This window comes from Chelonoidis abingdonii, chromosome 16 (genome assembly GCF_003597395.2).
Source record: "Chelonoidis abingdonii isolate Lonesome George chromosome 16, CheloAbing_2.0, whole genome shotgun sequence".
Lineage (NCBI taxonomy): Eukaryota > Metazoa > Chordata > Testudines > Testudinidae > Chelonoidis > Chelonoidis abingdonii.
In genome coordinates, this window is record NC_133784.1 from 12,774,295 (window position 1) to 12,786,885 (window position 12,591).

The 12,591-nt window shown below is 57.8% G+C and overlaps 1 protein-coding gene across 1 annotated transcript in view; it reads right to left on the reverse strand.

Annotated features, from left to right (window-relative positions):
* PSD (pleckstrin and Sec7 domain containing) overlaps nt 1-12,591 on the reverse strand; it is a 79,343-nt gene continuing 66,752 nt past the window's right edge. The window contains exons 10-16 of the mRNA XM_075072918.1: nt 8,176-8,219; nt 5,674-5,852; nt 4,163-4,233; nt 2,993-3,150; nt 2,341-2,485; nt 1,317-1,460; nt 1-686 (exon numbers count right to left, since the gene is read on the reverse strand). Of these exons, the coding sequence (XP_074929019.1) occupies nt 447-686; nt 1,317-1,460; nt 2,341-2,485; nt 2,993-3,150; nt 4,163-4,233; nt 5,674-5,852; nt 8,176-8,219 (981 nt within the window). The 3' untranslated portion in view covers nt 1-446. The remainder of the gene's footprint in view (nt 687-1,316; nt 1,461-2,340; nt 2,486-2,992; nt 3,151-4,162; nt 4,234-5,673; nt 5,853-8,175; nt 8,220-12,591) is intronic.

Consider the following 12,591-nt stretch of genomic DNA (forward strand, 5'->3'; position numbering starts at 1 on the left):
GGCTGCGGTGATGCTGTATAAAAGGGCCCCCCCTTGGGTTGTCTCTCCGAGTCTGTCTGTCCTAGAAATCATGGTGGGGGGGGCCGTGGGGCCTGAGCAGGAGAGCGCGCTGCTTTGCTTTTTACACTGAAGAATTTAGCTCAGTGGTTGGTTTTTGGTTATTCCCCCCCTCGGGAAACCTGCACCCAGTTCCCAGGGAATTTGGGGGTGGGGGGTAAGTCAAGTCTTGTAGTGTGAGCCCCGTGGGCAGGGGCTGGAGACGGCACTGCACAGCATCTGTTTCCAGTGGTGTCGGTGGAGGGCTCTGGTTCCATGCTGAGCTGGCATGGGCTGGGGCTGGTGCTGGTGGCTGGGTGAGAGCTGTCAGCCCCATGGCTTGTGCCCATGAAGGATGAAGTCATGGAGATTCTCGGTGGCAGGGGCCTGGCTGGGAAGGAGCTGCCCCTCTAGGATTTCTGTAAGTTGCTGGTGGGCTGGCGGCTGCTGCGCTCTGAGATGTTGCGCTTGACCTTGGTGACTATGCTAGGTGGCTCCAGGTTGAGGGAGGGGCTGGAGCGGGATTTTTTGAGGCTGTCCTCCTCGCTGATGGCTGCATCGAACAGCGTGGCCTCGAAGGCTGCCAGGTCCTCAGAGCCAGCTTTCAGCTTGGCACGCAGCAGCATGGCATAGGTGCCGTAGCGTGTTTTCTGCAGGCAAGTTCAGAGGAGAGTGGGTGAGAGGCACTGAGTGTAGCCTCGCTGCTGGGACCTGGAGTTGGCTCTCCTCTGTCTCAGTGGGCGAAGCAGCCAGGTGCTTCTCATCAGCATTTCATACTGGTCTGAAAATGCAATGAAACAGCCCACCCCTGCCTGCTAGCCTGGGCCCTGGCCCCAGCTGGGTTTGCACTGCACCCCTAGTGCTGCTTCACTGATCCCAGGGGGAGAGAGGAGGAGGAGCTGGGTGCCAGCAATAGGTGCCTATGAGTCTTAGTGTTGCTTGTGCTGAGCCAATTCTCCCCCTTTGTGGGGACTGGAAGCTGGGGTGGGGGGGCGGGACAGAGGTATTTGGATGGTGCGAGCTGGCAGGTGGGTCTGTGGGCAGGGAAGGGAGGAGGGCTCTGGAGCAGCCCCATGTTATGTTCCCTGTTCTTACTGAGCTGTTCCCATTGCTCAGCCTGGTGCTTCCCCCAGGCAGTGAGATGTCTCAGCAGCCCCTGAGCAGCAACAGGGGGTGCTGATGAGCTGGCTGGAGTGGGGATGGTAGGCAGAGCCAGGGAGCGGAGCCATTGCCAGCGAAAGGGCAGAGGGCTCCCCCCAGCAGATGGGTGCCCAGCTCACCTCGAACTCCAGGTACTCCTCCTTCTGCTTCAGTTCCTCGTACTCCTTGCCCTTCACCTTCTTCTCAGGCAGTGAGGAGCGATGCTCCACCAGCTCTGCCGACATGGCCTTGAACTTGGCCTCCTGGCACTTCATCTGCTCCTCCTGGGGCCCAGCAGGACTGTGTTAGTGGCTGTTCCCGAGCAGGCCCTGCTCGCAGCACCCACCCACCCATGTCCTGCTGGGGGAGCCCTGGCCACACCCCACTGCGCTCTTGTCCAGGACTTCAGCTGGGCACTGTACCATTTGGCTGCGGTGACTGGCATGCTGGATTAGCCTAAGGGCCCAGTGAGGCCCAGATCCTGTCTCTGAGTACCTGGTAGCAGAACCCCTGCAGGGGGCACTTAGGGGATAACCTGCCCCAGGGAATGCTTCGCCCAACCCCCACCAGTCCAGCTCCTGCCATGAAGGCTTATCTCCTTTCCAAAATTAGGTTCTTTTACTAGCCTGGGACTGGGCTGAATTTCCCACCTTTTGATTTCATTCAGTGTCCCTTGTTTGCGTGCTATGAGCCAGGCGGAGCAGAAACTCCTGCTCTTCCTGCGCTGGACCAACCAGTCAGGATCCCTGCAGCCCTCTCTCCTTCCTCTCCTAAGGCCACAATCCCGCGCTTTCCCTCCGAGAGCAGCCAGGCCCTTGCTCCTTCTCTGAGCCCCTCCTGTTCCCTGCTGGAGACTGCACAGTTGCTCTGCGGTGTGGCATTATCTGTACAAAGAAGCCCAGGCTTTGAGCACAGCAGTGTGCTGAGCAGAGGTCTGCACTGAGCTGTCCCCAGGCACAGCCTGGTCCCTTTCCCGAGCTGACAGTTAATTTGCACAGCTGCTCCAACTTATTCCCTTCTACCGTACCCCTCCATGGTGCACTTTTTGGCATGGCAATGTTGAATTTCTCCTGCCGTTGTGTGTTGGCCCCTCTTCAGCGCCTCCTTAGTGCTGCTCCTGTAGCCCCCACCCCTAACACAGTGAGCTGGCTCGTGCCCTGTTACCTGGGACAGTCGGGTGGTAGAGCTGGGCAGCAAGGGCCGGCTGAACTTCTTCTGGGAGCCGATGGCTGCGGGGAACTGGGGAGCAGAGAACATGGCTGCCACCACGTTGATGCGTGTGATCCAGGAGTGCATCTGTTCTGTATTCCTGTGGGGAAATGCCAAAGCACTGAGCCATAGGCCCAAAGCTGCATCCTCCCTATCCGCCCCCCTCCAGGGATGGTGCCAGCCCCAAGGCTGGAGCCCTGGGAACAGAGCAAGTGCCCTACCGGAACAGGCCCAATGGGCCTCCTAGGCCAGCATCTGCCCATGGACCATGGTAACGGCAGCTGGTGCATCTAACCCCAGCTAGCAGCTGGCTTCTATCGATGCGTGAGTGCTGGCCAAGTGGCAGGGGCACTCCCTACAGTGCGGTGGTGAAGGGGGGCCTGGCAAAGGAGTGCTCCTCTCCTCACTTCGCCCGTTCTTCCAGGAGAAGCTGTCGCGGGACTGAAAAGTGGAATGCTGCCCTCTGCCCCACAGGCCCACTCCCAGCCCTGGGGGTGGTGCTAGATGGGTAACGCTTGCCCAGTGCAGTGTATGTAGCTGGTGCCCCTTAGCACCGTCTGCCTGGCCTGTGCAGCCAGGAGCTCCCACGGTGGCCCAGGTTACTCACTGGGCCTGGAACAGGAAGACCCGCCACTCGGCTGTCCTGAGGTAGAAGACATTCGGTCTCTTGCTGTAGTCGGATGCTCGCGTGGCTAGCGCGTGGTGGATGCTGATGGCGTTCTTCAGCTCCTCCTCTGCCAGGGGCTTCCCAGGCTTATATTCCTCCTGTAAGGCCAGGCTCCGGTTACAAATGAGTCCTGCTCCTCACAGCCTGTCTGGGTGCAGGTGTCCTGCTCTAGCAGGATGCGGGGAGCTACAGTGGCCCTTGCCACTCCTCCTAGGAGCTCATCAGCACCAGGTGCAACAGTGCTAGGCCATCAGGACTGCTCCCAGGGCTCACATTTGGTGCATACCAACCCTCCATGAGCTGGCTGTGTCCGTGTGTTCCCCTGGGGGAGGACTGCACGTACGAATGGCCTATAGGAGTCCATTCCTTATGCTTCTAGCCCAGTGCGGGGGCACTGCTGCTGCAACCAAACACTGCAGTCTCAGGCAGGAGGCCAGCTTGGAGGCTGGCATGTCAGTCCTCCACCAGGACCCTGCCGTAACACAGTCCTGTTCTGCAAGGGTCATAGCACTAACACCTTCTTTGGAGCAGCAGCGCTGCTGCCTTGGCCGGGGATGGCTCACTCTGACCTGGGCCAAAGGCTCACGGCTAGTGCCTGGTGTCATGGTGCTTAAATGGATGCTATCGCTAGACAGCAGCAAGGATCCTTCCAACTGATCTGTCTATCACTGCAGCAGGGTCCCACGCAGGGCCGGCGCTTCCATTTAGGTGACTTAGGTGGTCGCTTAGGGTGCTAGGATTTGGGGGGGGCAGCATTTTGCCACCCTTGGTGGCAATTCGGCAGCGGGAGGTCCTTCCACGCTCGGGGTCTTCGGCGGCAATTCTGCGGCGGGTCCTTCATTCGCTCCGGGACCCGCCGCCAAAGTGCTCTGAAGACCAGGAGTGCCGAAGGACCCCCCCGCCGCAGAATTGCCGCCAACGACCAGGAGTGCGGAAGGACCCCCGCCTAGGGCACCAAAAACCCTGGTGCCGCTCTTGGTCCCACAACCCACCAGGGTAGTGGGGGCAGGGGCAGAAGTCCAGACTGACCCCCTGGGATTCAGCTGCCTGGCCTGAGTTCAAGCCCTGTCCTGGAGTCACCAGGTGGGCGGTGATCTCGTTACACTGTACCTTCTGCAGATAGAGGATCATTCCCTTCAGAATGGCGTGGAAAGTCTTCCAGCCTCTCTTTCCTCTGGGGGCTGGTAAAGGAGAGAGAAGCAGAGTCAGTGGAAAGTCAATGCCAAGCGCAATGTGGCACAGCGTGCTCTGCCAGCGTGAACGTCAGCCCACCCAGGGGACGGGCAGCGCTCCAGTGGAACTCACTCTCCAGCAGCACACCTGAGCTGTGCCCTCTGTGAGGCTCAGCAGCTGGCACTGCTGTGGGGGGAGGGTCCTGTGTGCTCCCCCCCTGGGGCCAGAGGCTGCTGCCAGGCAGCCAAGGCATGGTTCAGTGCGCTCCTTGCTGTGTTTAACCACGGTGCTAGCTGCTCAGAGGAAGCAGAGGCAGGCAGCATTTCCTGCCAGGCACTGCTACGCCCAGCAGCAGATGCAGAAAATCCGGCCAGCTTCTAATCAGATCAAGGAGGCATCAACAGGCCTTGGATTAGGGAGGATTGGGCAGTGGAAAGGTAGCATGTTCTGCAGCTCCCAGCCAACTGGATCTCTCTGGATAGCTCTGTCACTGCAGAACTGGGTGGCTCCCTTTGCTGCCCCCGCCCTGTCCCTGAGCTAGATTTAATCATCATTGCAACAAGAGAGCAGACCCCGTCCAGTGTGAACCCAGAGCGAACCCAGAGCAGGGGCTCTGGCTGCTTCCTCCCCCACCCCCCAGGGGTCCAGGCCTGATTAGCACCTTGGAAAGAGGCACAGCAAAGTCCTGTTAATACGGGAGAGCTGAGCTATTCACTAATGTCCCCAGCTCTCTTCCCTACTCCTGCCTCCTTCCGCACACTGCTAAGGCAGGCTGGGGGAAGGGTCTCTCCTGCAACCGGCCCTGCACCTAGCTGCCTTTCCCCACACCGCCAGGGTTGCGATGACGCTGGTGTAGAGCACATTAATGCTATCTCCCAATGGAAGAGAGCCATGCAGCCCCAGCGCCCCTGCAGGTCAGGCCCTCTGGTCTGCTCCTCCCAGCACAGGTACCACAGCTGCTCTTGTTACCTCTGCTGCTGCTTTAATCTCTGTGGGGGTTCCCGCTGTGGGTGGCTGGGGCGGGCTCAGCGGAGATGCTGGAAGTGCAGGGACAAAAATGAATACCAAATGGAGTCCTTACTCGCTGAAAGGCCCCTGTCCCCCGGGAGCACGGCACGTGGGCGTGTGCAGGAGCTGCAGACAATAGTGCGGCAGGAAGCAGCGAGTTGGAGGGCCTGGCTTGTCTATTTGAACATTCAGCTGTAATTTTACATGAATGCAGCTTTTTAAATGGACCCACTAAACGGTGGGAGGGGACTGAAGAGGGGTCGGGGATTGAGCTGGTTCTGAGACAGGCCTTGTCCCAGCCGACGCCCCCTCGCCATGAGGCTGCAGAGTGGCACTGCATCACTGGTCCCACTGTAACCCTAGTGACTGCAAGGGAGCGGCTCCCCACTGAGAACTGGCTCTGCCCTTAGCACACCCCAGCCCTGCCCCCAGACACCTACTCTTCTTGCAGTCGGAGTCCGCATGGCTCTTGCGCACCAGCAGGCCGTACTTGTAGGTGGCGATGCTGGGGTCCTGTGAGAAGTCCAGGAAGGGGTTACTGCAGCTGCTGATGCGCTTGATGGATTTGGGGTTGGGGTCGGCCAGCTCAGAGAGGGACTTCCTCAGCTCCTCCTCATCGCTGTGGGCATAGACGTTGCGGAGGTTAGTGGCACCAGGGCTGGCCAACACGCCACCCAGCACTCTAGCCAGGCCATGCCAAATGGGGTGGGAAGGGGGGGCTATTGAAATCACCTCAGGAGAGACACCAACAGCACCCTCCATGCCCCAAGCCCCTTCACTGCTCTGCCAGGCTGGTGGCTCTCGCACCAAGTCTCTCCTAGGTTGGGGGCTCGGTTAGGCCAGTCTCGAGCTGGGCATGGGCGCCCGCTGGCCCCTTGGCAGCCAGTGCTCAACTTTGGCTAAAGCAGGAGAACTTGCTGGCAACGGGGCCAGGCTGGAGCCTGCTGCGCAGGGAAGGGCCACTGCCCTAGCACTGCAGAGGCCATCTTGGCCTGTGGTGACCGGCTCACATCCCCCTCTGATAGTAAGGCGGGCACAGAGCCCCAGAGAGAAACTCCAGCCTTGGCTCTGACACCTTCAGGGGAGCAGGGGGGCAACACAGAGCCCTGGCCCACTGTGGGCTTGGTTGAGGCGGCATTGGGTCCCCAGAGGGATAAGCGCCCAGTTAGGAACCTAGCCACAGGCCTGGGGAGGGGCTGCGGGACGTCATGAGCCAGCCCTGCAGATCCCTTCAGCCTCGTGGGCTGAGGTGCGGGGGAGAGGGGCAGGAAAGGGAATGCATGTGCAGGCGGGAGGCGGGCACACTACATGTGGAAGGCAGCCGACAGCCAGCTGGCGAGGGAGGTGGGCCCCTGTTCCCATGCTCGCAGCCTGTGAATCATGCTCCCTGCTGGGCTCTGGACTCCTTGGTGTCGCTCTCCCAGTGCAAAGATGTGGGAGCCCTGCTCTGCTACCTCGCCTCTTCCTCACAAACACAGCGCTGCTAATTAAACCCCTCAGCAGCTGCTGGCCATCTCCATGACAGCTGCGTCAGCTCAGAACCGGGATTACGTGAGCTCCCAGCGACGCAACTGCTGCCAGTTATGGGGATGGGCAGCTGTGGGCGAGGGGCATGGCCCCTCCATTGAACTGGCTGCTTGGGGACTAGGACCCTACCCTGAGCCTCTCCCAGCCCTGGGAAAGTGGGCCATCTCTCTGTCACAGCCATCACTCCTTGCCCCTCCCCCAATTCTATAGCCTCAGCCCGCTGCTCCCTGCTCCTCTCTGGTTCTTCCCCACCCTGGCCTCTTCCAGGCACCAGGTAAGGGGCTGGGCCACAGCCAGGGCAGGCCACAGGCAGACTGGGCAAGAGGAGATGGCCCTGGGAACTGGCTCTGTCCAGGAACCCCACCCCCACCCCGCAAACCACCTCAAGTCCTTAGGGCCAGGACAGTTCTGCAGGTGCAAGGCCCCCACTCGGCTGCACAGACCCCCTACCCCCCAGGCTGGCACCTCTGCAAATCTCGCTCCCTAGTCTACTCCTCAGCTATACTGTGCAGACTTGGCCAGGGATACTCCCTCATTTAGCCTGGATGAGCCTTTTCCCCCTCGTTATGCCCAAGCAGACCCTCTGCCTCTGACCCGCTCTCTGCCATGAGCGACCCAGTGTAGATCCGGGGAGGGGAGGGGGAAATCCCACTGCCCCCCAACACATGGTCAGCTCACAAGCCGCCTAGCCTACCTCCCAGCGACAGTGGTGGATGGCGGGGCTATTCCACCACCCTGGTTAAAGCTGTGTGAATCCTGCCTCAGCTACTCCCCACTGCTACTGCCTACAGAGATCCTACTCCACCCCTCAGGCCTGCCGAGATCCTGCCCAGGTTATTTCCCTCTTTGGGTCTTCCTGGCTCTCCCCAGTCCCTGAGCTAGTCCTCTCAGGTGTTAGCTGAGCCTAGTCTGACTTGCTTTGCTGTACAGCTTCCAGCTGGGTGAAAAGCTGGGACCCTTCCTATCCCCGCTTTGGACAGCCCAAATCTAGTCTATGTTCAATTCCCCCCATTGCTTTTTGCTGCCTATCAGGCCCCTCTGTACATCACTCCTGTTCCTGGGCAGTGAGCTCTCCAGCACAGGCAGCAGCTGTGCTCGTCCTCACCTAGGTCGGAGCAAGAGCCCCGAGAGCTCACGCAGAATCTTGTCATGGACTTTGCTGGGCTCTGGCCCATCTTGGAGGCAATCTGCCCTCACCTCCCCCCCCCCAACCCCCCACAGCTGGCCTGGCCCACAGGGAGAGGTGGGGATGATTTGGACCCTATGAGCAAAGCTATGAGGAGTGAAACTAGCAGCTGAAGGATTCATCTGATGGGGGCCATGTGTCAGCACTGCATGGAGCTCTCGGGCCAGAGTCCCCGCAAGCCCCATCTAGCCAGTGAGAGATGCTGGCCCATGGCTGGGGCGCTACTCACATGGCCCACTGCAACTTCTCATTCTTGATGGAGCTGTACAGAGCCTAGGGAGACAAGAGAACAACAGTCAGCAGGGCCAATGCTTGTCACGCAACCCTGAGTGGGGCTCGTCGCTCCCTCCCCACTGGCATCTACAGGGGTGGGGCAGTTGAAGGTAGGTGTGGGTGCCTCCCTGAGGCCAGAAGGGGGACGGGTGAGGATGAGGGAGTTGTGTGTTTTCTTCACAAGCCAAAGCAGCTGCGTTGCCCTCCCAAATGTACGGGGCGGGACAGGGCAGTGCCGTGACATGCTGGGACCGGCCAATGGGAAGCGAGGAGGTGGAGTGGGAAGCTCCCTGCCTGGAACTAGGGGGAGGGGTGTGTGTAAGGAGGGATGGGCGGCTCTGAGGCTCGGGCAAGAAGCAGGGCTGTGAATGAAGGAGTGCTGGAGAGGCCCTGGGGACCAGCAAAGGGATAAGTGGGGCCAGGCCAAGCGAGGAGTGGGCAGAAATCCAATCCAGCAGCAAGGGTGAGCTGTGGAAGGCTAGGAAAAGGAAGACAGCTGCCATTGGACAAGCACGGGGTGCAAACAGAATGGGAAAGCTGGGGACTGCCTGCACCCCAGCACCTCTCTTTGGACAGGAGGGAAAACTGTACATTGAACAAATCCAGCAGCCGCAAGTTGCGGAGGAGAAAACAGTGGTGAGCCGAGGTTCTGTAATGCCTTCTCTGCACCGCAGGGTGTTCTAATAAAGGGGTTACACGCAGGGGCTGGTAGGCAACATGGGATTGGGAGTAAACAAACTCTCTGGGGAAAATGCAGCTAGTGAAGCTGCCTGAATTCCCCTGGGAAGGGGCCTGGCAAAGAGCTGGAGAGCGGGGGATGGAAAGAAGAGGTACAAGCAGCAGGCTCAGAAGCAGGGGGAAGCGACAGTGCACTATAGGGATGGATCATGCACACTGGCCACACCTCCTTTTTGTAAGCCACACCCACTGCTTGGCCCCTCACCAAAGTGGGGTGCGCTGCTGCTGCTGCGTCCCTAGTGCTCTGTGAGCAGTGACAGAGTCTCACACACACGCGCATTTCAGGGGAACAGGTACCTTCTCCTTGGCTGCCCTGCCCATGTTACTGCTAGGGTAGCACCTACTGATCAGGCCTGGTGCCATGCCAGATTTTGCCACAGACTCACTGTGTAGCCATGGACAGCTCTCTTTCCCTGCACCGCCCCATCTGTACCACAGTGCACTGACCTACTTGGGAGGGTGGTGGTGAGGCCTAATTAATGTTTTGCTAGCGCTCTGAAGATGAAAACCACTACAGATGTGCCAAGGCCGACTCCACTGGGCTTTCCCTCCTCCTCGTGGCTTGCGTTCTTCTGAAAACTCACCGGCCCAGATGTTCAAAGTTCGGGGCTCACATTCGCATTCACGTTCCTGGGCAAACCTATGCAAGTACCCGTACGGGACACTGATATCGTGGCAGCACCCCGAGGCCCCAATCAGGACTGCAACCTCTATTGCACTAGGCACTGTACAAGCAGAAAAGATCCAAACCCTGCCCTGCAGGCATTATGGCCAACCCCAGTCCTGAGCCAGGTCTCCCTAAATACTCAGCTTGGGCACTCATATATAGACATGGCCAGCGCAGTGCACACCGCCCGCATGCACCATAGCAAGGGAGGCCCTTTGGGGCAGAGACTGTGTCTCTCTTCTGTGCTTTAACACACGGCACAATGGGGGCCTGGGCTGTGATGGGGGTTCTTGGGTGCCTCTGCAATGCAAATTATGACTCTCATGACAGTTGGGGCAACAAAGGCTCCTCCTGGCCTTGCAGGTCCTGTACCTTTTCGGGTATCCCTACCCACAGATTTTGGGCTGTGCAGTAATGCCTACTTGGGCTGTGACAGCCTCCCAGCTCCTGCCCTGAGCCTGGTGGGGCCTCGGCAGGACTTCAAGAGCTCACGAAGTTGTGGCAGGCCTGGGGGGAGGGATGACTCACCCCCACTCCCTGAGTCAGCTGTGAATCAATGCCCCTGAATGGTGTTACGGAAGGCACCGTGATGCTGTTGTTCAGATGTGCTATTAAAGAACCGAGTGCATTTTCTGCGCAGTATGGATGTGAATGTTAGGGCCAAATTCCAGTCTGGATAGCTAACATTCTGCCTCCCTAAACTTCACTTCTGGCCCCAACTCTTCGGGAGCATTGCCGATGAAGAATCCATGCTCGTGTCTGCATTTCACTGGGAAAGACACACTTCATATACAGAGAGATTCATTTCTGCAGAGCCAAAGCCTCAAGTCCTCCTTCAGTTTTTACTCAGGTTCAAGCCCCCTGATTCAGCCAGCATCTGGACTATGTAAAATCTGAGTATGGATTTCAGGGTTTGGTTGGGAGCCTTGGGGCTGAACGGCTCTACAGAAAAGTATGTAATTGTCCTTCCAGCCCATCTTCACACAGCTTGAGCAGCAGACACCATTCAGCCAGCCATTTATAATGTGGAAGGAGAACAGACAGAGTTGCACTACCATGGGAAGGTACCTGGAATACTTGTCTGGGGCTCTGTCCCCACTGGATCCTTGCGGGGCCTGGCCAAAGCCGGCCCTGCCCAAGCTAGGGGCACTGAACTCACAGAAGTTCATCTAGGAAGGCCCAGGCTTGAAGGCCATTATTTACTGACCAATGGATTTGCTGGTGAAATCAATGCAGGTTTGATTTTTTTGGAGGAGGTCAGAAGCCACCCCCATCACACCTCTGAGAGAAGCTCTATGTAGACGGAGAATTGAACCCAGCCTCGGCAGGAAAGACATTCCCCAAGACTAGGATCATGTTCATATGGACCTGGGCCCAACCACTCTCAGTGCTCTAGAAAAGTTCAGATCTGGTCACACCCTTTGCAGCTGTGGCTCATGGCTATTATCACGTGATTGAGAAGCTGAGGTACACTAAGCAGCCATCTGCTGGAATTTCGGCAGCAAGACAACTAAAGGAGTGCAAGGTACAGAGCCAGACTGAAGGAGGAGAATCCAGTCACAGAGGGGCAGGGAGAAGCAGACCTAGCTATCGAAGAAGAGGAGCTGATGGCAATGAATCTGCCATAGGTAAGGAGGGGAAAGGCACCTCGTCCAGTGCTGCAGTATTGAGTTGACAGATGCTAAAAACTCTGGAGAGAAACAACAAAGACATTTGGAAAAAGCACATAAAGGAGACCAGGAGTACAGCAGGTGCCTGCAAAGCTCCATACAAGGTGTAGGGAAATGTAACATGGGCAAGAAAGATGCACTGAGAGGGAGTGGAATGTGAACTCAGGTGGTTGATGGCAGAGCAATGCCAAGAGATCGCATGTGCCTCAAGCGATGGAGGAAGTGAGATACATATCAACTAACCAGGAAGCATTCTGGGTAAATTCATCCAGCTGGAGATTTGAAATGTCTTGGAGATGACTGGGGATGCTCTGACCACAGCCCTCTAAAGGGCTGATGAGAGGACTTCTGCTCCAGAAGAGGCAGCAGAGCAACAGCTGTGCCCTGAAAACTCAGAACAAGATGGACATGTGCACAGCTCTGGAGAACAGCCCAGCAGAGCTGAATTGTGCAACAGTTGGGGCTCCAGGACAGTCTGTGAACACTTGAAAGGACTAACAGCTTTGTGGATTCAGAAGGAATGGCTCTGTTACATGCACTGCATGCATCACAAGGCGCTGCTGAGCCAGAGTAAGTGCATGATAGGGGAGGCGTGGCAGCCTGGTGAACTGGGCTGGAGAAGACCAGGAGCTCTGCAAGTAGAGAGGATGGAAAGGCATACAGCATCGCCGTCCCATGCAATTAGGTAACATTAACAAACAGGAGTGCTTGGGACACCAGGACAAGAATATAAGTTTTTCACCTCCACTGAAATCCTGTCATTACTAGAATAAAAGCTGCCCCCTGCTAACAGCTGCCTGGTGTCCAGTAGGAAATGAATCTGGGGGGGGTCTCAGTCCAACCCCAAAGATTTGTGGTGGACCACAACTGGTGTCCTGGTTTCCCTGCTCTCCCAGTGTGTCCTGCTGCCTGTCTGTACATTCTTTCAAGCAAGGATTTGGGCAGGGCTGAGCCCATTGCTGGGGCTTCAAGAATCACTCCTAACTCCCCTTGTTGGCTGCCTCAGCAGAGGACAGGAGACTGAACTCCCAGCCCATGGCTGAGGGGAAGAGGGAGACAGTCCCTTCAGGGAAGAGATAGCAGGGGTGAAACTTGCCTTGTGGCTATCCAGGCTGTACCTGTTCTGGGGATAGACTGAGGGCTCCAGTCCAGCTCTAAACTCCTCCACAAAAGGAAGGTTTTGGTGGTGCTGACCCTTTAACTGGTTGAGGCCTCAAGGTTCCTGCCTTCTGGCAGGTGTCGAGGCTGAATTCTGCTTTGCTTTGTGCCCTGGATGGAAGGGGAGTGTGTGATGAGA